The sequence below is a fragment of the Taudactylus pleione genome, unplaced genomic scaffold, assembly GCF_031769625.1.
Source record: "Taudactylus pleione unplaced genomic scaffold, aTauple2 ptg000216l, whole genome shotgun sequence".
Taxonomy (NCBI): domain Eukaryota; kingdom Metazoa; phylum Chordata; class Amphibia; order Anura; family Myobatrachidae; genus Taudactylus; species Taudactylus pleione.
In genome coordinates this window covers 5,965,063-5,988,425 of record NW_028284618.1, presented here as the reverse complement: position 1 = coordinate 5,988,425, position 23,363 = coordinate 5,965,063, and the positions used below count along the sequence as shown (strand labels likewise).

Here is a 23,363-nt window from a genome sequence, read left to right as displayed (position 1 = left end):
TCGGGATTCCGTACCCAACTCTTTGTGAGATATCCCAGGATGAACTTTACCAGTGATTTTCACACCAACACAATGACCTGTACTTGCCTTAGTTCCACATAGTCCTTTGTGCAATTGTTTGATCTTTCCAGGCTGAAGTTGGTGAAGCTCAACATAATCTGTTTGTTGATGCCGGCAGTCAGTGTGTACACACATTCCCTATTACTGGGATAGTTGTTGGGATAGTTCGGAGAGGTGAACACGCCAGTATCTTCTGTGTAAGCTACATCACAGGCTGTTTTAGGAGAGAAAGAAAAAAATAGCTGCATTAAACAGATGTTTAATTTTCCCAAGATGTACTGCAGGCACACAACCCACAACAGGAGCAGAGGACATTACTGTAATGCAGATATTTTCTTTAAATGCACTTACCTTCAGTCAATTACAAATAAGCACAAACAGGTACAGCGATGAACAAAACAAGTAGTGCTGAGAAGTACGTAATTTTGTTATAAAGTACAGACAACCAAAAAAGTACAAATATTACAATTCTAACTTGTATTGGTTATTCAACATAGGTACAGATGTGTCCTTACTCGTCATTACTGCAGTCATGCCAAACAGCCCCTCTTGGCGCGTCTGGTCAAATGAGACCCTGACAGCGCATTTTTTTTTTTTGCCAAAAAATGCATCTAAGGGCCAAATTCAATTAGAGGCGAAAAGTCCGGTTTGTCAAACAGCGCAATGATTTTGCCTCATTCTCCTGTCTGGACGCAATGTTTTCTCTGTGCGCATCTCCGCTTTTCCCCCTATTCAATTCCAAAACAGGCGAAAACGGAGATAGGCGAATGTAGTGAATAGTGAAACTAGCGAAAAGGACAGCATATATTGGGGGAAATCAGTCTGTACCCCATAAAAAGCCTAACTGACCCTGGGAATCAATATAGAAGAGTATTATTAGCCCTAATAAAAGTATTCAGTGATCTTATATTGAGTTAAAGGGCTGTTATATGCATATGTGCATAAGTGTGGAATAATGATATAATGAAATGTTTTTTTGAGAAAAATAATTATTGTAGGTATACTTGGGGAACATGTAAATAGGCGCTAGTATATTGTGGTGTCACTAAAGTGAAGATTTAAAAAATCTTAAAAATAGTCCTGCTGCAGCCTCCTGCAATCCTAAAAACACCTGTCTTACCTTATAGCCCCCCAAAGTACCATGCCCACTACTTTTTACCCATTTTCCAACACTTTTAAAATTTTCGCCCCAAAAATGACAAATCATTTTTAGGGTGCTTTAAGGTTTTTTTTGCCTTATTAGTCATTGGGGGGGAGGGGATCCAAAGGGTTCTGAATCAAGTCCCCACATTTGAACCCAAAATAGAGATTTTGCACCTGATTTTGCCTGCCTTTGGGTGGAGAAACGTATTCGCCTGTTTTTGCCTATGGAGTTTTTCGCACAAGCGAAAACGTCCTGGAATTGAATACGGCGAAAAGCGCAAATCGGCAAAAACTTTTCGTCAAACCGGACTTTTCGCCTCTAACTGAATTCGTCCCTAAGTCGCAATGCAATGAGACTAGGACGCACCAGGATATTGTGCTGATTAATATGATATGTGACACTTGTATGTCTGTGTGCGACTGAGTCTCACGATCAGCATGCGAAGTGCTACGAAGCAGTTCAGCTTTCAGTCTCAGTTCTTTACTCCCGCCTCCAAGCTATTGCCCGTGCAGCACCCTACCACTGGAACTCTCTCCCTATCAGACTCTCCACCTTTCTACAAAACTTCAACTCTCAAGACCTACATCTCTATCAAAGCCATTATGTTGTCACCCTAACTCACTGTCCCGTGCTCACTGTTTACCCCATTAGTGTAACCCTTGTCTGTCTGTCAATCCCTTTAAGATTGTAGGTTCTCACAAGCAGGGCCCTCTTTCCTCATGGGCATTTCCTTCCTTTACTTAACTCATCTCCTCCCCATTGCCTACAATGGTTCTGCCGCCTTGCTGCTTATTTGGGTATTATGGCAGCTGATGCAGCAATGTTGATAAGGAAATGGTATGTAATGCCGGTTGTTGAGATGTCTCCTGTCAAAATACAGACAGCGGCATCCCGATGGTTGGTATCCCAACAGGAGTTGGATAAGTATACTTACCCTCCCCCCTTCTCCCCCTAACCCTCCCTTCTTGTAGCCTAACCCTAACCCTCCCCACCCCGCACCCTAACCCTCCCTGTTAGTGCCTAAACCTAAGTCTCTCCCCTTCGTGCCTAAACCTAACTCTCCCCCCTTAGTATCTAATGCTAACCCCCCTACCAGTGGTGCCTAACCCTAACCCAATCCCCCCTAGGGGTGCCTAACCCTAACTCCCCCCCAATTAAACCTAACTCTAACCCCGCTGTGGTACCGAAAACTAACCCTCCCCTCCCCCCCCACGGCTAACAGCTAAGACACCCTGGACTTACCTGGTTCGGGCTGGCATCTGTCTGTGTTCCGGCGTCTGGATTAAGATAGGCGTCGGTATTTCTACGCCTATCTTAAGTCCCGCGTCGGACTTCCAGCATCGGGTTTCAGACCAGCGGCATGCCGTCCGTCGGTCTTCTAACTACAACCCGTTTATAAACCTTGTTTATGTTCTGCAATGTTTTGTATGTTAGGTCACTTTTTTCTTGTTTCGTTCATACCATTTTTGTTTAGGTACTTTGTAAGGCAGTGCGGACCCCTTGGAGAACAATATAAATAAAGGATAGTAATAACAATAACATCGTGCCCATCAATGTATCTTACAAACTTTATTTACTGTAGTCTTTAAAACTATGATTTAAGAATAGTTATCAACTATAACATAAGGTGTGGAGCCTGATAATATAATTATGTATAATATTAATTACAGCTGCATAACACGATCTCTGGGGTAGCTAAGGGCCTGAAACATGAAATGTATGCTAAGTGGTTAAAATGGCCTCTTGGAAAGTGGTTACTGTGGGAAATACCTCCACGTTCTATAAATCTCCACCTAAATGTACTTTCTCCACCCCACCCTCCAGCTGCAGCTGATTCAACTAATAGTTGCAGTAGGTGCAAAACTAGACCCAGGCAGCTAATCCACACTCAGTAAGGATAACCCCCAATCCACCCAACTCTCCTAATACATGGGGCTAACTCCCTCACATCCACAGACTTCAACATCTTACCTATTCCATGAAAATACCATTGAAATCATGAGTATGCAACATAAAACAGCAGCATTTTGTACTGCACCTTTGCACATTTTGTAAACTACCCTTCAAGTCGGCAATGAATGACTTATACCCCTTTTACACCAGAGCAAAAACCTGGGTTTTTGCTGGGTCTACCTGGGTTGCAGCTCAGTGTAAAAGGGTCCATGAAAAATAACCCGGGTCAAGTGAATCAGCAATCCAACCCAGGTAGCTACCGGGGTTGGACACAGGATGGACCCGGGTAGTGGTGCAGTGTAAACGGTGCGATCCGGGTTATCCGACCTGGGGCATGCCTAAAATTCGCTGATTGGTGGATGTGGAACAGTCACCTCCCACTTTTTATGACCTCACAGGTTTAGCAGGGCAGACCTGAGTTCAGTGTGAACAGGGCTGACCTGGGAGTAACCCAGATCGATGGTGCAGTGTAAATGGGGTCTGACCTGGGTTGGAACCATGTCCAAAAACCCAGGTCGGACCCAGGTTTTTGGTGGAAAAGAGGTATTACATAAGAGCATTATATAAACTAGTTATTTTCAGACACAAGTGACATTAATTAGTTTCACATTTTGTTTTCTGGATAAGAACACACTATAGTAAACATGAAAAGTGTGTTTTCGTTCAGTTACGGCACAATGCTAATGCTAGCAAATGTATGTCACCTGTAACCAGACCAGCTACTTGCTGTGTAATGTAACCAGACTCAGTTAATGCTGTTACGGTTCCCTAGCTTGGCACGAGATCAGTCTGCCCTCCATAGAACAGACACAACAAACCTGGAGGCGATGTAACAGGAGAACAGCTTGGCTTGGAGAGGGAAATTGGCCTAATCAGATAAAAATGACTCATTTGAATCTTGGTATTAGTATTCGCAGCGGCAGGCTTTTGGTAGTGAGCAGGATTCCTCTAACATGATAGGAACAGGATTAGTTGCACCTGTAAACACACACCTGATATATGTTTTCTAACATCTATGGCAGATGAGCACTGACCTCGACGTCCCATCACATAACAACAACAGTGATGAGATACTGTAGCTTGTATTGAGCAGATGTGATTATGTGGGAAAGCTGGAATCATAAGAAATGGCAGAACTCTTATTTTGCACATCATTATATATGTTGATTATATATATATATATATATATATAAATATATATATATGTATATATATATCTACACATACATACAGAGGGGCAACAATAAGGTCATCCCAAACAGCAAGTTTTGCCAACATTTCAGAATTTATTACAATTCTTTCATCAGGGCTGTTGTTGAGTCAGGGACGGATGCTGGATAATTAGGTTCAGTTTGAGTTAGATCACAGACTGAACTAATATTTATGTAGCCTATCAATGCACTATAAATAAATGCCTCATAAATATGTCGGGTGTCATGAATGTTAGTCATACAACGTCTCAGTGATGTTTAATTCTTAGCAAATTGATAGGCTGCTAGTTCGCTCTGCTCACAAAAATGTCTGCCTCCACTGTGTGGGTATATAGCAGGTTTACTTTAATTAGCAACCATGGCAAAGCCAAGGCTCTCATAATTGTCAATCTCAACATTAGGATATGTCCTGTATCTACCAAAACTACGGTTATAATCTACCCAGGCTATATTCATTTTGAATGAGGCCGCTGTACTTTTCTGACAGGCCTAGGGCCTCATTCAGACCCGCTCGCAAGCGCTATGCGCTCGCAAATGGGTCGATGGTGGGGCACTGCGCACACAAAGCGTGCGCGAGCCCCGGGGTGAGTGAGAAATTCACTCGCTCAAGGGCTCGCTACAAACGGGGCGGCTGTCCATGTTGATTGACAGCTCGCCCTGTTTTGTAGGCGGGGAGGGGGGGTGGCTGGTCAAACGGAGGCGTTCCTGAAGGAGCGCCTGCCATTTGTGGGCGGCCCTACTGACATCACTCGTTAAGTCAGTACTGAGCTTCCTGCTCTATTTGAGCAGGAAGCTCACTGGGGCTTGCGGCGGACGAGACCCTACCACAAGGTAGGTCACCCACAGCTTGGCGAGCGGCCAGGAGGCCGGGTAAAAAAAAAAAAAAGTGGCCGCCCTGATTCAGACCCGGTCGCAAGCGCTGAGCGTTCGCAACCGGGTCAATGGTAGCCCAGAGCGCATGCGCACAGATAGCGGGCAATCTGTCGCTCCAGGTCTCGCACCAAAGGGGGCGTGCTGTTGATGTTGAGTGACAGCACGCCCCCTTTGGTGGGCAGGCCGGGGGGGTGGCTGCCCAGACGGAGTGATGTCAGTGGGAGAGGTGACAAGTGATGTCAGTGGGAGAGTTTTCGGCTCTGTTTGAGCGGAAAGCTCTCTGGGGCTTGCGGCCACGAGACCCTACCACAAGGGTCTCGTCGCAAGCCCGATGGTCGCGATGGTCTTGACCATCGCGACCATCATCCTGGCCGCTCGCATTAGCTGTAGGTGGCAAGCGTCCGGCTCTGAATCAGGGCCTTTGTTCCACCACATCCCTGCCTGTTCTCCTTTGCTGTCAATCACTGCTTGGCTACTGTTCATGGTAGTGAGTTGGTATGCATGTGCTCAGTGATAATTTGCTGCATCTTTTATTCTATGTGTAGCTATAGTCACTGCACATGGTGAGCGCGCCAGCTCACATTGTGGGTATTTTCTGTAACTAATCACTACATTAGTAATCTGATTGGGTAGAGAATTTGCATATCTGCTCACAGTTTAGGCATACACTGTGCTCTGCAGCAGTGACCGACAAACCAAGCAATAACAATATTGGGTTGTTGTACCACACATACAATATAGCCTAATGGCAATGTTGGCAACTGTGAAATTATCCTCATTGGAAGTCGTCACATCGCAACCGGGTCGATGGTAGCCCAGAGCGCATGCGCACAGATAGCGGGCAATCTGTCGCTCCAGGTCTCGCACCAAAGGGGGCGTGCTGTTGATGTTGAGTGACAGCATGCCCCCTTTGGTGGGCAGGCCGGGGGGGTGGCTGCCCAGACGGAGTGATGTCAGTGGGAGAGGTGACAAGTGATGTCACTGGGAGAGTTTTCGGCTCTGTTTGAGCGGAAAGCTCTCTGGGGCTTGCGGCCACGAGACCCTACCACAAGGGTCTCGTCGCAAGCCCGATGGTCGCGATGGTCTTGACCATCGCGACCATCATCCTGGCCGCTCGCATTAGCTGTAGGTGGCAAACAACAGCAATGCGAGCGGCCAGGAGGCCGCTCCATAAGAAAAAAAAAAAAACGCCCTGATTCAGAGCGAGCGCTCTGTCAGAGCGTCCGGCTCTGAATCAGGGCCTTTGTTCCACCACATCCCTGCCTGTTCTCCTTTGCTGTCAATCACTGCTTGGCTACTGTTCATGGTAGTGAGTTGGTATGCATGTGCTCAGTGATAATTTGCTGCATCTTTTATTCTATGTGTAGCTATAGTCACTGCACATGATGAGCGCGCCAGCTCACATTGTGGGTATTTTCTGTAACTAATCACTACATTAGTAATCTGATTGGGTAGAGAATTTGCATATCTACTCACAGTTTAGGCATACACTGTGCTCTGCAGCAGTGACCGACAAACCAAGCAATAACAATATTGGGTTGTTGTACCACACATACAATATAGCCTAATGGCAATGTTAGCAACTGTGAAATTATCCTCATTGGAAGTCGTCACATGCAGCATGAAACCCCAAGCTACTGAAAAGATCCTATCAGCCACAGATATTTAACCGCTAACTCATATTGGGGTTTATCGATGATGCCCGTTGCATTCAACAGAGCCGGCCCTAGGCATTACAAAACAAATGCATAGGGTGACTGGAATGCCTAAGGGGGCATTCCAGGGCTCTGCCGCTGCCTCGCTGCCTGCCACTGCCCCCTCCCCCACTGCTGCTGCGACCGGAGCTCAGCTTCGATCGGGCAGCGCATCAGTCAGCCAGTCAGGTAACTGTGACCGTGAGCCAGGTCAGAATGTGCTTTTGCCCGGAAACTCAATCTAGCTAGAGGAGGAGACAAGATAGCTGCGGGAGGTCAGGTGTCATGAATGTTAGTCATGCAACGTCTCAGTGATGTTTAATTCTTAGCAAAGTGATAGGCTGCCTGTTAGCTCCACCCACAAAAATGTCTGCCTCCAGAGATTTATCTGCTAGGGGGCACCAGTCAAAATTTTGCCTAGGGCACCAAATTAGCTAGGGCCGGCTCTGGCCTTCAAACCTGTGAAATTCAATCAAATTTCAAATCAGTTTTGAAATTTTTGAGCATCTGTCCAGCTATACAGTATATATATTCATAGGGAAGCAGTCGGGAAGCCGACGGCCGAAATCCTGACCGCCGGCTTCCCGACTGTCTAATCCCAGCAAGTTTCTAATGACAGACGTCGAAATCCCGACGTCTGTCATTAGACCTACGCTGGGAGCCCAACATCCGGCTTACCGATCAGGGGGAGCATTAGGTTAGGGGCTCCCGGGGGGGACTTAGGGTTAGGCACCCCCCCGGTGGGTTAGGCTAGGGGAAGGGGGGGCTAGGGTTAGGCACCCCTGGGGGAGGTTAGGGTTAGGCACCCCCCCTGGGAGACTTAGGGTTGGCTGCGGGGAAGGGGGGGTAAGGGTTAGGCACTTGGGGGGGGGGTTAGGGTTAGGCACCCCTAAGGGAGGGTTAGGGGATAGAATAGCGTTAGTTACGTTCGGGATCTTCACCCCTGCCGGGCTTCCGCTGTCAGGATTTGAACCATATGGATTTAATATTCATATGCTTAGTTTACGGTATTGCTGTGTGGTTTCATAAAAATAAAAACTCAGAAATGGCCTAGGATAAATATTGTAGGCCTAACTTTCCCAGTGCTTGGGATGTTGGGTGGTGTGGCCCCTACACTTCCGCTAGGCGGAGCTTAGCAGGGGTAAACCACCTACTGTGTGCATGGTTTTAGTGGAGGGCATAGGAGTTACGCACCATTGTGCCATGATCAGAAACCAATCTATCCTCACAGAATCCAATTATGTGAATCCAGCTCTGAATATAGGATCCTCTGTGTTCTGTTGGATGATTTAAGTACAAACTATGTGAAGTGAGAGCCTATATTTTGATTGACAGTCTTAATCTGCTGCTGGTTAGTTTTGGACATATGTTAGAGGTGATCTATACAAGAGTCTAACATGGTGCAACTTGAAAGAGCAGCAATCCCAGGAAAAAGTACACAGAGCAGCCATGTATTCTGCCAAAACTGTTATTCCCCAGATAAACTAGTAATATAGTAGTTGCAATTGCTGCCTGTATGCAATTTCCATCTCCCCCACATTGCATTAAGACCATGGTCACCTTTAAGTGTTGACACTTCATGATATCAGTGCGCACCCTAAATAACTTCCACTATATATACTGTATTCATTGCACATCGAGAAGCAAAATGTAATTGGTTTATGTTTGGAAGGACAGAAGATAATGTAATTTTTATGCCCGCTAGATATTTTAATTCCTTGTGACCTTTAAGCCGTCTGTGATTGTGCGTGTTTACTCGCTGCCAGGACGCTCTTTGTGTGGGTATAAGAAAATGATTGTGCATTCAGCTCGCGTCCACAGCCAGCATGACATTTAATCTATGCACAATAACTGCAAGAAAACAAATTATATCTCATGTAATTTCTACCGTGTCCAATTTGATTTCTTCCTATTTTGTTTCATAAAGGCACAAAGGTCTGGATATGTGAAAAGGGAGGTTTGCAGCACTATATAACTTTATACAATCAGAAAAACAATTGCAATTTGCACTGAACCAGGCCATCAGGGGCCCCCATGATTTACAATGCAGATAATTGTGCCATTTAATAGCTGGGGCTACAATGACACGAGTACTGCGTCACGCCAGAGGGGGAAGATGAAAACACGTCAACTATAATTTTATTTAGAAGAGGGTGTGCAGCCAAGCAAGAGGGGGCATGGTCATAAACCTCTCCAGAAAGGGGGTGTGTGGCAGCACCATCATGGGGGCCCAGGTACTTTATTCTCTCACCAATTGAGCATGTTATTAATAGGTAGGTAGACTTCTGATAAACATTTTGCTCTAATGTAATCTGTGGATGGGATATTAGATGGAATCGGTATGAAATACCACCGGCCGCATGGTTCGATTCCCGGCATCGGCAGCCCGACAGATGAACAGATCCCGGCATCGGCAGCCCAACAACGCTGGAAAACCCGATCGTCCTCAGGTAAGTAATAACTAACCTAACCCCCCTAACCCTAACCTCCCCCCCAAGTGCCTAACCCTAACCTCCCCCCCAAGTGCCTAACCCTAATCCCCCCAGTAAGTGCCGAACCCTAACCCCCCCCTTCCCCGCTGCCTAAACCTAAGTTCCCCGGGGGGGCTTCCTAACCCTAACCTCCCCCCGGGGGTGCCTAACCCTAACCCTCCCTCCCCCTAGCCTAACCCTCTCGGGGGGGGTGCCTAACCCTCCCGGGGGGGTGCCTAACCCTAAGTCCCCCCGGGTGTGCTAAACCTAACCCTCCTCCCCGCGGCTGTCCGCTCGCGGCGCCCGGCATCCCTTCGATCGGAATGCCGGACGCCTGCCTCCTGGCGTCGGGAAAATGACAGGCGTCTAGATATAGATGGCCTGTCATTTAACCCACGCCGGAATAAAGCACCGATTGCATCCCTATTAGATTATACTTCCCAACTTCAGCAAGTCCCTCTCTGGCAGCCCATGGAGGTCCAGTTGGCCAGGGTGGGGGCAGGGCACTGTGAATCGCATCATTATAGCCATATCGCACCTGACGTTTTACTTTGATTCAAGGCATTGATTTGCTGGGGGTGGACCTGCGATGAAGCAGCTCATACTGAATCACATCATCATGCTCCTTGCTTTGCCCACTTAATCTAAGAAGTGGTTGGCAGCCGGCGGATTGGCCACTTTTTATGGAAACCGGGAGACTCTCCTCAAATTCAGAAGTCCCCCAGCAGTTGTGGGAGAGAGGGATGGACTGGCCCACAGGGGTACAGGGGAAATCCCTGGTGGGACCTACTGCCTGAGGGCCCTACCACTTGCTCTAACGTCACGTTCCAGACTGTGCACTCAAATTATTCATTGTTACTCTATTAGAGGGCCAGTTGCATGGTCTCTAATTTCTGTCCAAGCTTCTGTGGGGGCTTGCTTCATCCCCTGTGGTAACTGACCACACCACAAAGCATGGTCCCCTACCACTGCATTCCCTGGTGGGCCCTTCATGCTCCAGTCCAACACTGGTGGGAGAGAATGGATTATAAACTCCACTGGGGCAGAGATATTTTTGCATGAATTTTTAGAATATTTTGGCATTTTAATAACAAAGTATAAGCACTACTATAACTACTACTAATAATAATATTACATACCTCTAGTTTATCACACAGTTAGATTTCTCCAGGGTTGCAAACTGTAAAGTTAGTTAATGGAGTTTTTAACAGATCAAAAAATAGTTTAATGGCTACGCACTTTTCAGAACGTTCTGCAACTCTGAAAAACGTTCCGATCCCCGGAGCATTTATCGGATCAGTGTGCACACTGTACACACTGAGCTATGTATTTTTAAGATTGGTGTGCACTTCGTGGATTGAAATCTTTGAGCAGGACTAAAAATCCCGTCTATCAGCTAACACTCTTGCATACACACCTATGCAAATGACGGGCCAATCCGCCGATAGGCCCAATAATTGCATAGCTGTGTACCCAGCTTTGAACAAGACACAAATCCATTATATTCAACCTGTTATAAATTGTAACTATGTTGATCTAGAAGAAAACAAAACAGACCCCTAGTATGACAGTCACTAGTTTATTGCGGAAAGGTCAGTAAATTTTGCTATAAGTTCCTTGACCATTTTGCCATATCATTATGTCAGGCTCCCCAAGTCACTGGAACCCCTTCTTTTAGCAGATTTCTCCTGCTGGGAAGAGAATCAATCTCTGAACCCACGTGTACTTATATTAGCTGTTATGGTTGCTGTAGCCAAAGAGGTTATTTTAAAGCATTGAATTTCTAAAAATTCCCCCGCCCTAAGTGAGCGGAAAACTGCTCTAATGAAAATCCTTTATCATGATAGACCTATGGCTACCTTTAATATTGTAAAGGGGGTACTGGCATTTCATAAAAAATGGGGCATGTATATTGAAAGCTTACCAGCCCAAATATTTGGAAAATGTTTGAGAATACAGATTAGTGTTTACAGGGGCGTATCTTCCTATTGGCCTAGATGGCCCTTGCCAGGGGCGCCGTTGCCACCCGACATCATTAACAAATGATGGTCTCACTGGTCTCCTGTTTGATCCCTGGTCTCCTTCTGTCTCCTCTGCTCTTATCAGTGTCCTCCATTGATTGTCAATGTGTATCAGGCTTCTTATATGTCCCTTTATATCTCATATCAGTGTCCTCCATTGATTGTTAATGTGTATCAGGCTTCTTATATGTCCCTTTATTTCAGAAACATTTAGAATTAGAGAGACTCATTTATTTATTTTTTTTCTAATATATCTCTTCTCCCACAATACCCACCACATACCAATCGCCACTCACTAATTCCCATATGTCAACCTTGCAGGAAAAGAGTGTAAGCACCACATCAACCACAATGCTCTATTCGCAAGATAATTTGCATATATGCAAATTATCTTGCCCACAATGCACCTTGTTTGTTATTGATGCCCTCTTTTCCTGTGTTGTTGACATACAGAAATTAATAAACAGTGCTTGCATGTAGTAAGTGTAATAACTGAAAAAATATAAAAATATATATATATTTAAAAAAAAGTATATATATATATATATATATATATATATATATATATATATTGTCTCCCTATTTATACAGGCGTGTAAGTTGAACTACCCCCAGTGTAAGTACAAATACATTTACTTTTTCCACAGTATGGGGAATTGACCATGATCTTTATAGATTGTGGATACTCAGGTGCCAGGATTAAGATATAATCCTTATGGGCTGTTTTTATTATTGTGTGTGAGATAGCAATGGACCCATGTGGATGGTTTTACCAGTGAATTATATGGCAGAGTTAAAAAAGCATATTGCAGTGTACAGTCCAATTTGAATATATGTAAATTATTTTACCCATAATGTTTTTGATGCTATGTTTTCAAGCTTTTCCTGTGTATTTTGGCATTAGTAAATAGTGGTTTGCAATAGAGTAAGTTCTGTAAAAGATATATGTATTAAAAAGAGAAAAAAAAATATTCTCCCTATTTCTACAGGTGTCTGAATTAAACTATCCCCAGTGTGTGTTATTTTATTTTTTCAAGTAGAAGCAGTCATTGGAGGGGGGGTGCCAGTCCCTTAGTTTGCCAGGGGCGCTTGGACCCCAAGATACACCCCTGGGTGTTTATTACATCAGTTTAACTGACCTGAGTTTTGACCTGGATTTGGCGGCCCAGGGTCTCTTCCCTTTCCCCATCCTCTCTCTCTGCCTAAGAGAGCAATGCTTGGCTTATATTTTTATACTCATTGTGAGACATGATAACAGGTAACATGTGGAAGGGTAGGGTTAGAAGACACCGCTGGAGCCCCGCTAGCAGGTAAAGTAATACGTGCACCACAGGTACTGTTTTGTCTACATTCTACTCATGTTGGCATTTCAGCAGTGTTGACATGCTAAATGTTGGCATTATGACCATGTCGACAAAATGTATTGAACTCTATTTAAACTACAGAAAGTATAGAATCCTACTGAAAGTATAAAATAATTAATGGCTTGCGACAAAAATACGGCACACACTACACAAGCTGTACACTATTTCCTGAGCAAACAGGAGTGAGACAACATCCAAAGGACCCTATGACAGTGCCATTCACCATTTCTAGCAAATAAAAAAATGACTAAGGGGCATATTTATCAATTATCTGATTTTAGACCCTATAATTGTAATTTCTTATCGCCAGTATTCGCAGCAATAGGAAATTATTTGCCGTCCAAATGTATTAGGAAAAACCACATGCAGGGACAGTGTCCTCTGAAAGGAGCCCTTCCCTGCGATGTGTCAGTCACTACTATATCGGGGCTCCAGGCGCATGCGCATTCCGCTGACCACGCATGTGCGGTGGCCATTGGCGGGGAGGGTTCTGAACGATCCCTCTCACAGCAAATTTTGCGAACTGTAGCCCAAAGGCTACAAAGGCTCAGATGACAAAGGTGCCAGGGCCAAACTTCGGAATGATTCGCATTTCGGAGCTTGGTAAATTTATCAGCTTTGCCGCTATGGGGGGAGCGGCTGGTGTCGGAAGTGGAGAGATACCTGCTACGGTCCCTCCTTCATACATTTGTGGGTATCCAATCAGCTCCCAACTGTCATCTCACAGGCTGTGTTTGACAACTGACAGTTGGGAGCTGATTGGCTGGCACCTTATCACTTTCTTATCACTTTTCACTCTGTCTCCTAACACTGCTTAGTAAATAGACCCCTAAATGTCATACAGTTAACAAGGAAAACCGGTAATGGCAGTGTAGAGTTAGGCACTTGGGATAAGTTTAGGACCTTGTCTAATGTAAAGTTCATGCAAAGGTTATGCTAAAGATGAGGTTAGAATCCTATTTTTTCATGGATATCTTAGACTCACATGATAACTACATAGCACTGATGTGGAAGGTTCCCACAGCCCAGGCAATGACTGGCCGGACAGTGCGTGAGAAGACATCACCGTTCTGTCACGGATCAGCCTGCAGGAGCTGTGAATGCACAATGCATTTAATACTCTCTTTAATATGGAACGATTACATTTACATTGAATATTAAAGTTTCGGAGAATGGCAACAGTGAAATTCCCCTGTGAAAATGATGTACTTGGCCCTAAGGGTGAGTATGTGGCACCAGCAAAATGTTGGAAATCAGTTGATAAAATGACATGTGCCGCCAGTTAGCTGTGAGCTCTTAGTACAAATGTGATGTAAGTAGGTAGCGTGCATCAGTTTTATGATAACATTGAATTTTGCATGTATTAAAGTGCTTTATTGTATTTTATGGTAGAGGTCAGTGGCGATTAATTAAAGTTTTTGTGAAGCATCTCTTTTGTTGTGTTATTCTATATTTTATTATTGTGGTAACTTCTTTCTAATGACCATCCATCTGTATGACTATAATCTGCTGTTTGTCTGCTGAACGTGCAGCTGGGCACCTACATACAGTAGAGGTGGAGGTTTAGTGGGATGATCAATACTACAATTATCAGAAACTGTGCTGCGGGGGTTGAGCCAAGATAGAACGGTTTGCGTCATGGTGATCCAGGGACCTGGTCTACTCTCCCGGGATCCAGAAGAGCTTCTCAAAATTAGTGAGTTCTCTGGCAATTACAGGAGAACAGACAAGTATGGACTAACCAAAACACTCTGGTCTAGGGCAGTGATTCCCAAACTTTTTCAGCCAGCCATCCTCACCCACTGGGGCTATTATTCAAAACGAATTAAATTAAAACTTTGAGGAAAATATGGAATAATTACTAACATAAATCAGTATCAATTAATAATGGAATTTGTATTTAATTTACAACATAAAAAACAAAAAAAACAATTCACGATTTAAAAAAAAAAAAAAATAGTTCCTTAGCAGCAGCCCAGAGAGGTAGTCAGGGACTGGAGCAGGATCACGTCTGAGGCAGACAGAGGGCCAGATTCAGATTTGGGAATAGAGCAAGAAAGGGCAAGTAACTGTGCATCTTGGACAACACCATGCTGCACAGAAGGTGGGGCAGATTTAAAATGTGCAAAAATAATTTAGATTTGGGAGGGGTGTGTCCAAACTGAATTCTTAATTGCAGTTTAAAAATAAAGCTGTCCAGCATTTGTAGGCTACATTCAAAAGCAGCCAGTATTTACCCCACATGCAAAATAAGGTATGTATTTGCACTCCTTGCATTGCAACATGGTTTGTCCAGGTATAGAGTTACTTGCTCTATCTTACTCTAAAATCTGAATCAGACCCATATGGTGCATATACACGTAGCGATTTAAAAGGAAGATTTGAACGATAACTATATCGTTAACGTTATCTATGAAATCGTCCTTTTAAATGGTCCCTACCAACTTACCTTCGACCAGCGATGCGCGGGCATGTATGGACGATAGCGATATCGTCCATCGGCCGTGTATGTCGGTCAAGTTGCTAGATAACGAGCAAGTTACTATAGGTACCCGCGATCATTGACTGCGGGTTGCTATAGTAGACGGTTAGTATGTGGTGTACTGGGTGATCGATATCAATCACCCAGCACACTTAGGAGGGTGCATAAAGATCTGTCAGCGATATTGTATCGCTGACAGATCTATACGTGTGTACGCACCATTAGAGTAAGAGAGAGCCTCCAACGAACCCTGATGCAGTTATAGTAGCCAGGAAGGAGACATGGGAGGCATAGGAATTTAATAAAAAATAAAAAAACAACCATCGGAACATCATCAAATGATTTCCATTCGATGGTGGTAAACTTCGGACCACCACCATCAAATGGTAAAAACGCTACCATCGGAACACTAACATCGTTGGTTAGTAACCATCAGAATCTGATATCAATCCCTACGCTGAACCTGCAGGCGGACTCTGGCCACCACTTCTCCACCATTAAGTCCTCCCTCTCTAGCGTGATGTTCAGCTACAATCTCTTGGTAAACAGCACTGACATCTCTCCTTCACCTACTGCGAGAGCCAGAAGGCGGAGATCATGAGTGAGCTCCAGCCCGTCACCGGCCCTGGGTGCAGCAGCCAATAAGAGTCCGTCTGACTCTTATTGGCTGCTTAAACAAACACACCGCCTTCAGATAGTACACTCACTGTCAGTGAGTGTACTACCCAGCGCCGGTGTGTTTGTTTAGTGGACCGCACTGACCTGAGCGGTGGCTGGCCGGCAGCTAATTTCAGGAGCCCCCTGTATACTACAGTATAAACAGCATACTACTTAGTATTACTGAATGATACTCCTATATGGTACATGAACCGGTGGGGAGAGTTTATACATTTTATATAATGTAAGATTCAATCTTACATTATATAAACTCTATATCAAGGGTTCCCAACCACGGTCCTCAAGGCACACTAACAGTCCAGGTTTTAAGGATAGCCATACTTGAGCACATGTCCTAATTAGTACCTCAGTTATTTTGATTTAACCATCTGTGCTCAAGCATGGATATCATTAAAACCTGGACTGTTAGTGTGCCTTGACAGAGGTTGGGAAACACTGCTCTATATACTGTAGTATACAAGGGAGCTACCGGAGTGTCAGAGCTGTGAGGAGCTGGATCAGTGACTGATGCCTCCCCCCAGCCCTCACATATCTCAGCCCTCAATATCTTTCAATGCAATACTCCTGTAAAATGTTTGTGTTTTTCAAGGCTTATAGGGCCCAGGAGGAGTTTTATCATATGCAACGAGTTTTAAAACTCGTTGCATATGATAAATGATGCTCCAGCCAATCAGCTCCCAACTGTCATTTTCCAAACAGATGACAGTTAGAGGCTGATTGGCTGGAGCCCCATTATCATACGCAAGAAGTTTTACAACATGTATGTATAACATTGAAATAAAAAAAACATTGATTTTTGTTGAAAGTATCAATAAATCTAAAGGTTTAATTTTATTGACCATTTACATTTTTATTCATGTGAATGGGTGGGCAGGGCCCCCATTGCTTTGCCCAGGGCCTACAATGCTGTTAAGAAGGTCCTGCTCTGACTCCCACCTTACCTACTGCACTCCCCTCTCTGGCTCAAGGTCTCTCTTCCCACACGAGTGCTGCGGGTTCAGCTGTAATTGGCTGTGTTTGGCTCCTGGCAGCAAAGGCTCAGTTTACTTATCCCGTCAGCAGCCTCCAGACGCCTGATTGCATTTTAGCGACCTCCTAGGGTAATCCAGTGCCACACAGGTGGCAGTATTGCCCACTTTGGGAATCACTGGTCTAGTGTCTCATGCGTCAGACTGCGTGTTATGGTTCAGCCTACAAAATGGGTAGGTGATATGTACCCTGGGTAGGTGATATGTACACCTAAATGAAGGTATTTATCAAAACCTTCAAAAGTGGATAGGAGGTTAGCCCATAGCAACCAATCAGATTCTGCCATTTATTTAGTACATTATATAAAACAATAGCTAGAATGTGCTTGGTTGCTATGGGAAACGCCGCCACTTGTCCTCCTTAGAAGGTTTTATAAATCTCTACCTTCTAAACATCTATGCCATTAATGACTTCTGGTGATGAGAACCTGTCATTACATTACATCTGAAGGTCTAATTTCTGTAAACATACATTACATGCACTACATATGTAATGAGCATGCTACATAAATAAATGGTAACTATAATGTTTTTATGAATGTATTTAAAAGTCCGTGCCTCTCGGTCTCCAAATTCTATATGTACTGTATATATCTATGATGTAGATTATAAATATGTAGTTGTTATATCGTAAGGTGTCTTAAGGTGGGTACACACTATACAATATATTGTCCGGCCTTGCGATCTGCAACGTATCGCAACGACCATTATATAGTGTGTATGGGCAAATCCACCTAATTCATCGTTCATGTGTGTACCCAGCTTAAGTTGAAAAAAATAATTAAAGGAAAAATGGGTTGGGGGGTATGCAACACCATAGTATTGTGTATAGCAATGGTGACAAATCACAAATTTTCTTTTATAGAGACTAATTAATGTTAATACTGTATTTTATTGTTTGCTATGAGTTACAGCACAAATATGATGATTGTATGATAGGAATCTTCTATCTCTATATATAAAATCAAATGTCCTGACTGACTGACTCATGACTGGCTGACTCATCAACACCCAGCCCAAACCTCTGGACCTAGAAACATGACGATTGAGGAATATATTTCTTTCATGACGTAGGTGCCCACTAATAAGAGATTTTTTTCGAAATTCAACTCCTAAGGGGATGAAAAGGACTAAAATGTTTCCCCCCCTGTGCAATGTCCGGCCTGACTGACTCATCGTGGCTGCAGCACAGTTCACAATTCAAACACCAACTGTCATCCCAAGTGCTGCCAAACATCACTGGTAGTTGGTGTCTCTCCCCTATTTGAATAGTGAGGGAAGGGAATGTGTTACTACAGAGGTGTGAATGGAAAATATGTTACTATAGAGGTTAGGGATCGAGGGGGGATTGTGTTACTACATAGCTGAGGAAGGGAAATGTGTTACTACACAGGTGAGGGAGGGAAATGTCAAATGTGTTACTACGGGATGAGGGAAGGGAATGTGTTACAACACGGGCAAGGGAGGGCAATGTGTTACTACAGGCGTGAGCTAGGGTAATGTGTACTCTAGAAGTGAGGGAGGGGAATAAGTTACTACAGGTGTGAGTGAGGGTTTGTATTTCTATACAGGTGAAAAAGGGGAACGTCGAATGTGTTAGAACATGATCGAGGGAGGGAGATGTGTTACAACAGACGCGAGGGAGTGGAACGTGTTAGTACACAGGTAAGGGAGGGTAATGTAGCAGTGAGGAAGTGGATGCATTGCTATAGAGGTGAAGGATTAATGTGTTATTGGAGTGGTGAGATGGATATGGAAACAGTTAATATCTAAGGTCTACCCGAGTACACCAGCAGTAATCCATATGCAATGCATAACTGTATGACCGCAGGAAGCAGAAACTCTCATTCCTGGAAACCAGTGGCTGAGACCAGTAAATACTGAGGCCCATAGTCTGCAAAAATTAGAAATAAATCAAGTACAATGGTGTTTTATAGGGATTGTTCCATAGATGCCAAAATGAAACAAGCACATCAGCTTAAGCTGCATCACTAAGGCATTTCCCGAACATGTTTACTCACTTTCACTTCTTTTTGTGTGTTCCCAGGAGGCTGGGCAACATAACAGAAGAGTGCTGCCAGCTCACTCCCGCCATCGAAGGGTTACAGTCTAATTAGCCAATTACTATGGGGAGCCCACCTGTCTAGATTTACATGGATCAGCATCCAGATTCTTATTCAGTCACAGAGAGTTGGTTGGAAATATAAATGTGTTTTACAGGGTATGTAATAAATAAAGCCAGAGCAGTAATTAAAAGCCGATAATATACAGAAAAGAGGAAAGATCACGCATTTTATACAAGGTGTAATATGCTTGACTGGAGAAAGGACGAGGGCCTAAACCACACAGGGAAGTGTAAGGTTAGAGATTGTGGGGGGACATCTATGAAAACTATCATCACTAACATCCCCATGTGTGGCAATATTCAACTCTTGCGCTCTCTCTGTATTTGTGATAACCTGAACTGAGTTGATGTTAAAAATAAATTTAATACCAAATAAATGTAATCTCCACTTTCTTCTTTGGGGTCCATAGGGATCCACAGGGATACCATGGGGATATTATAGTTGGAAGACCAGGCACCAAACAGTTAAAGCTTCTGCTCCCAGAATGCCCTGGGTCCTTCCCCATACATACCCCGCCCATGCCCATAGTACTTCAGTTGTTCGTTTGGTGTGGCAGGATCAAGACGCACCTTTGTAACAGAAGGATTTCTCAGAGCAGTCCTAAGCTTTTATTTTAAGTTTTATTTTATTTTATGTTTTTCTGAGTTGGCAGTACCAAGCGCCTGAATTAAGACGTACGTACTGCGGCTCCATCTACCTCCGCCGGGCCGCAATATCAGCAATTGTGCTGGTGATTTTGGTGGGTCGCGGCTGAACTTAGCTAGCGGCAATGCTGCGACCTGGACTGCACAGGATGTTCGGAGATATCAGGTAAGGCGATTCCTCGCTTGCGAGGAATCGCGCGCTGCAGTCCTTGCTTTTGGTGTTAGAGACGCAGTCTTCCTCTAAGCCAACTGGTTTTTGTAAGTCTAAGAGACAAACTAAGAGGCCTGGCCCGGCAAGACGTCCAGCTTCTAGGCTGGACAACAATCCCTCGTCCTGATGGAGCATGCTTCCTCCTGGGGGATACCAGGGTGGGAGGCCGACTTCTTCAGTTTTCGGATTGTTGGTGTCAAACAACAACATGCCTGGGTCCGAGAAGTGGTCTCTCAGGGGTATGCCCTCACTTTCAGGAGACATCCCCATCAGAAGTTTTTTTTTTTTTGCACAGATCCTCCATCAGATGTGAACAGGGCCTTAGCTTTTCAGGGAGTCATTCAGTCCCTGCTACAGGCAGGGGTAATAGTCCCAGTTTCTGTCTCTCAACAAGGAAGGGGTTATTATTCTAATCTGTTTCTGATTCAGGAACAGAATGGGGTTTATTGCCCTATACTAAATCTAAAAACCCTCAACAGGTTTATCCATGTACCCAAGTTGGAAACTCTCCGGTCAATTATTTTGGAGCCGGGGGATTACATGGTTTCCCATGAGATTCAGGATGCATATCTGCATGTTCATATTATACAGGTTGAGTCTCCCATATCCAAAATGCTTGGGACCAAGGGTATTTTGGATATCGGAATATTCTGTATTTTTCAATATTTGTATGCCATATTGTAATGTCTTAGGAATAGGGCCCAAATCTAAACACAGAATGTATTTATGATTCATATATACCTTATACACACAGCCTGAAAGTAATTTTATACAATATTTTCAATAATTTTGTGGTTCAAAGTTCTGTACATACATGAAATTAATTTATGTTTCATATACACATTATTCAAAAAGCATATAGGTAATTTTATACTTTATTTTTAATAATGTTGTGCCTTAAACAAAGTTTTTGTACATTGAACCATCAAAAAGCAAAGGTTTCACTATCTCAGTCATGCTGAAAATATTCCATATTTCAGAATATTCCGTATTTTGGCATATTTGGATATGGGAGACTCAACCTGTACCATCCCACCAACAATTCTTACAGTTTGCTGTCCTTCAGCAACATTACCAATTTCAGCTCTACCCTTTGGCTTATCTACGGCTCCCCGGGTATTTACCAAAATAATGACAGTCATGACGGCCTATCTCAGGCGTCAGGGAGTCAGAATTCTGCCATATCTGGACAACCTTCTGATATTGGCGCAGACTCCGGTTATGTTATAATCAATTGGAAGAAATCATCACTGTCTGAAACACAGCAGAGCAGATGGTACACCTGGGAGCGTTTATGGATTCTCGGGCATAAAGGGTGTTACTGCCAGAGGACAAGATAGTGGATCTATCATTGCAAATACACAAGCTGCTACGCAAGCAAAGGATATCCATTCTGTTAGCAATGCAGGTCCTGGGATCAATGGTATCCACCTTCAACATGGTGGGGTATGGTCAGTTCCATTCCAGGTCACTACAAAGATTGATTCTCTCCAGGTGGAACAGACAGCATCATCTGATAAAGTCTCAGAGGATCATTCTCACTCCTGAGGTTCGTCACTCCCTCCTGTGGTGGCTGAGAAAGGATCATCTAAACAAAGGGCGCCCGTTCTGGATTCCACATTGGGTGTTTCTCACCACGGATGCCAGCCTTCGCGGATGGGGGGCAGTGGCAGGTCGTCACACCTTTCAGGGAAGATGGACAAATCAAGAAAATTATCTGCTAATAAACATTCTGGAACTGAGAGCAGTATACAGAGTTCTTGTCATGGCACAGGACGTCCTCCAGGGCAGGGCGGCCCAGATCCAGTCCGACAAGGTGACTACAATGGCCTACCTCAATCATCAGGAAGGCACAAGAAGTTATGCAGCCATGAAAAAAGTGACAAAGGTTCTAATTTGGACAGAACGTCATCTTCTGGTCATCACGGAAATATTCATACCGGGAGTACTCTATTGGGAAGCAGACTACCTAAGTCACTAGGGCATACACGCCGGAGAGTGGTCTCTCCATCTGGTAGTATTTCAGCCCCTGGTAAACAAATGGGGTCAACTAGAGATAGATCTCATGGCGTCATGCTGCAACCACAAGGTCCCCAAGTACGGGTCCCTGTCCAGAGACCCATCAGCAGCCTTTGTGGACACACTGGCAGTAAGATGGGACCTCAAGCTGGTGTATCTCTTTCCTCCGATTTTTCTACTTCCAAGAGTTCTCAAAAAATTCAAGGAGGAAGGCGGAACGGTAATACTGGTGGCTCCCGCTTGGCCAGACGTCATTGGTTCACCTACAGAATCTATCCATAGACAGACCATATCCTCTTCCTCTATGGCAGGATCTGCTAAAGCAGGGTCCCTGCCAACATCTGGACTTACCTCGTCTGACTTTGACGGCGTGGCTCTTGAATCTTCCATCCTAAGAGCAAAAGGTTTTTCCAGTTCTGTATTTCAGATGATAAGGGCACGGAAGCCTGCTTCCGCCTGCATCTATTATACAGTTTGGTATTCTTTTGGTCCATGGTATTCCCAATAAGTATGGTCCTAAGATATTCAGGATTTCCAGGGTACTGGCTTTTCTTCAGACAGGATTAGACAAAGGTCTATGCCTGGCCACTTTTAGAGTGCAGGTTTTTGCATTGTCAGTCTGGTTCCAGAAGAAGATTGCTTCATTACCAGATGTTAGAATTTTTCTCCAATGAGTTTTGAAAGTTCAACCTTCTTTTGTTCCACCGGTAGCACTGTGGGATTTGTCTATTGTTCTTAAGAGACTACAAACTTCCCCATTTGAACCTTTGGACTCTGTGGATTTGAAGTGGTTAACAGAAAAGACAAATTTTTCTTGCTATTTCTTCTGCTCGCAGAGTCTCTGATTTGGCAGTGCTCTCTTCTTGCTCCCTATTTATGATTTCCCCCCTTGGATAAAGCTGTTCTTCGTACAAGGGAGGGTTACCTTCCTAAGGTAGTGTCACGTTTTAATGTGAATGAAGAAATTGTTGTTCCAGCTTTTCAGGCTCCAGACCTTTCGGTAAGTAAAGCCTCCCTGGATCTAGTTAGTGCTCTCCGTATCTATGTGGAGATAGGGAGAAAATCCGATGCTCTTTTTATATTATATGGTTTTCACAAATGAGGATGGCCAGCTAATAAGCAGACTCTGGCGAGATGACTACGCATGACTATCTCTTAGGTGTACACACAGGCTGATCTCCCTGTTCCAAGCATGGTGACAGCACAGTCTACTCGGTCTGTAGGGCCATCGCGGGCATTTAGCCATGGTGCCTCTGCTGAGCAATTGTGCAAGGCAGTCACATGGTCTTCTGTTCACACCTTTCTTAGGTTTTATGCCTTTGATACTTTTGACTCTCAGGATGCTTCCTTTGGGCAATGAGTTCTCCCTTCTGCTCAGGAGTGC

The 23,363-nt window shown here is 44.3% G+C and overlaps 1 protein-coding gene across 1 annotated transcript in view; it reads right to left on the bottom strand.

Annotated features, from left to right (window-relative positions):
* Positions 1-23,363, bottom strand: part of CUBN (cubilin) — a 321,603-nt gene that overhangs the window by 247,104 nt on the left and 51,136 nt on the right. Inside the window, exon 23 of the mRNA XM_088478650.1 lies at positions 88-274. Within this exon, the coding sequence (XP_088334776.1) occupies positions 88-274 (187 nt within the window). The remainder of the gene's footprint in view (positions 1-87; positions 275-23,363) is intronic.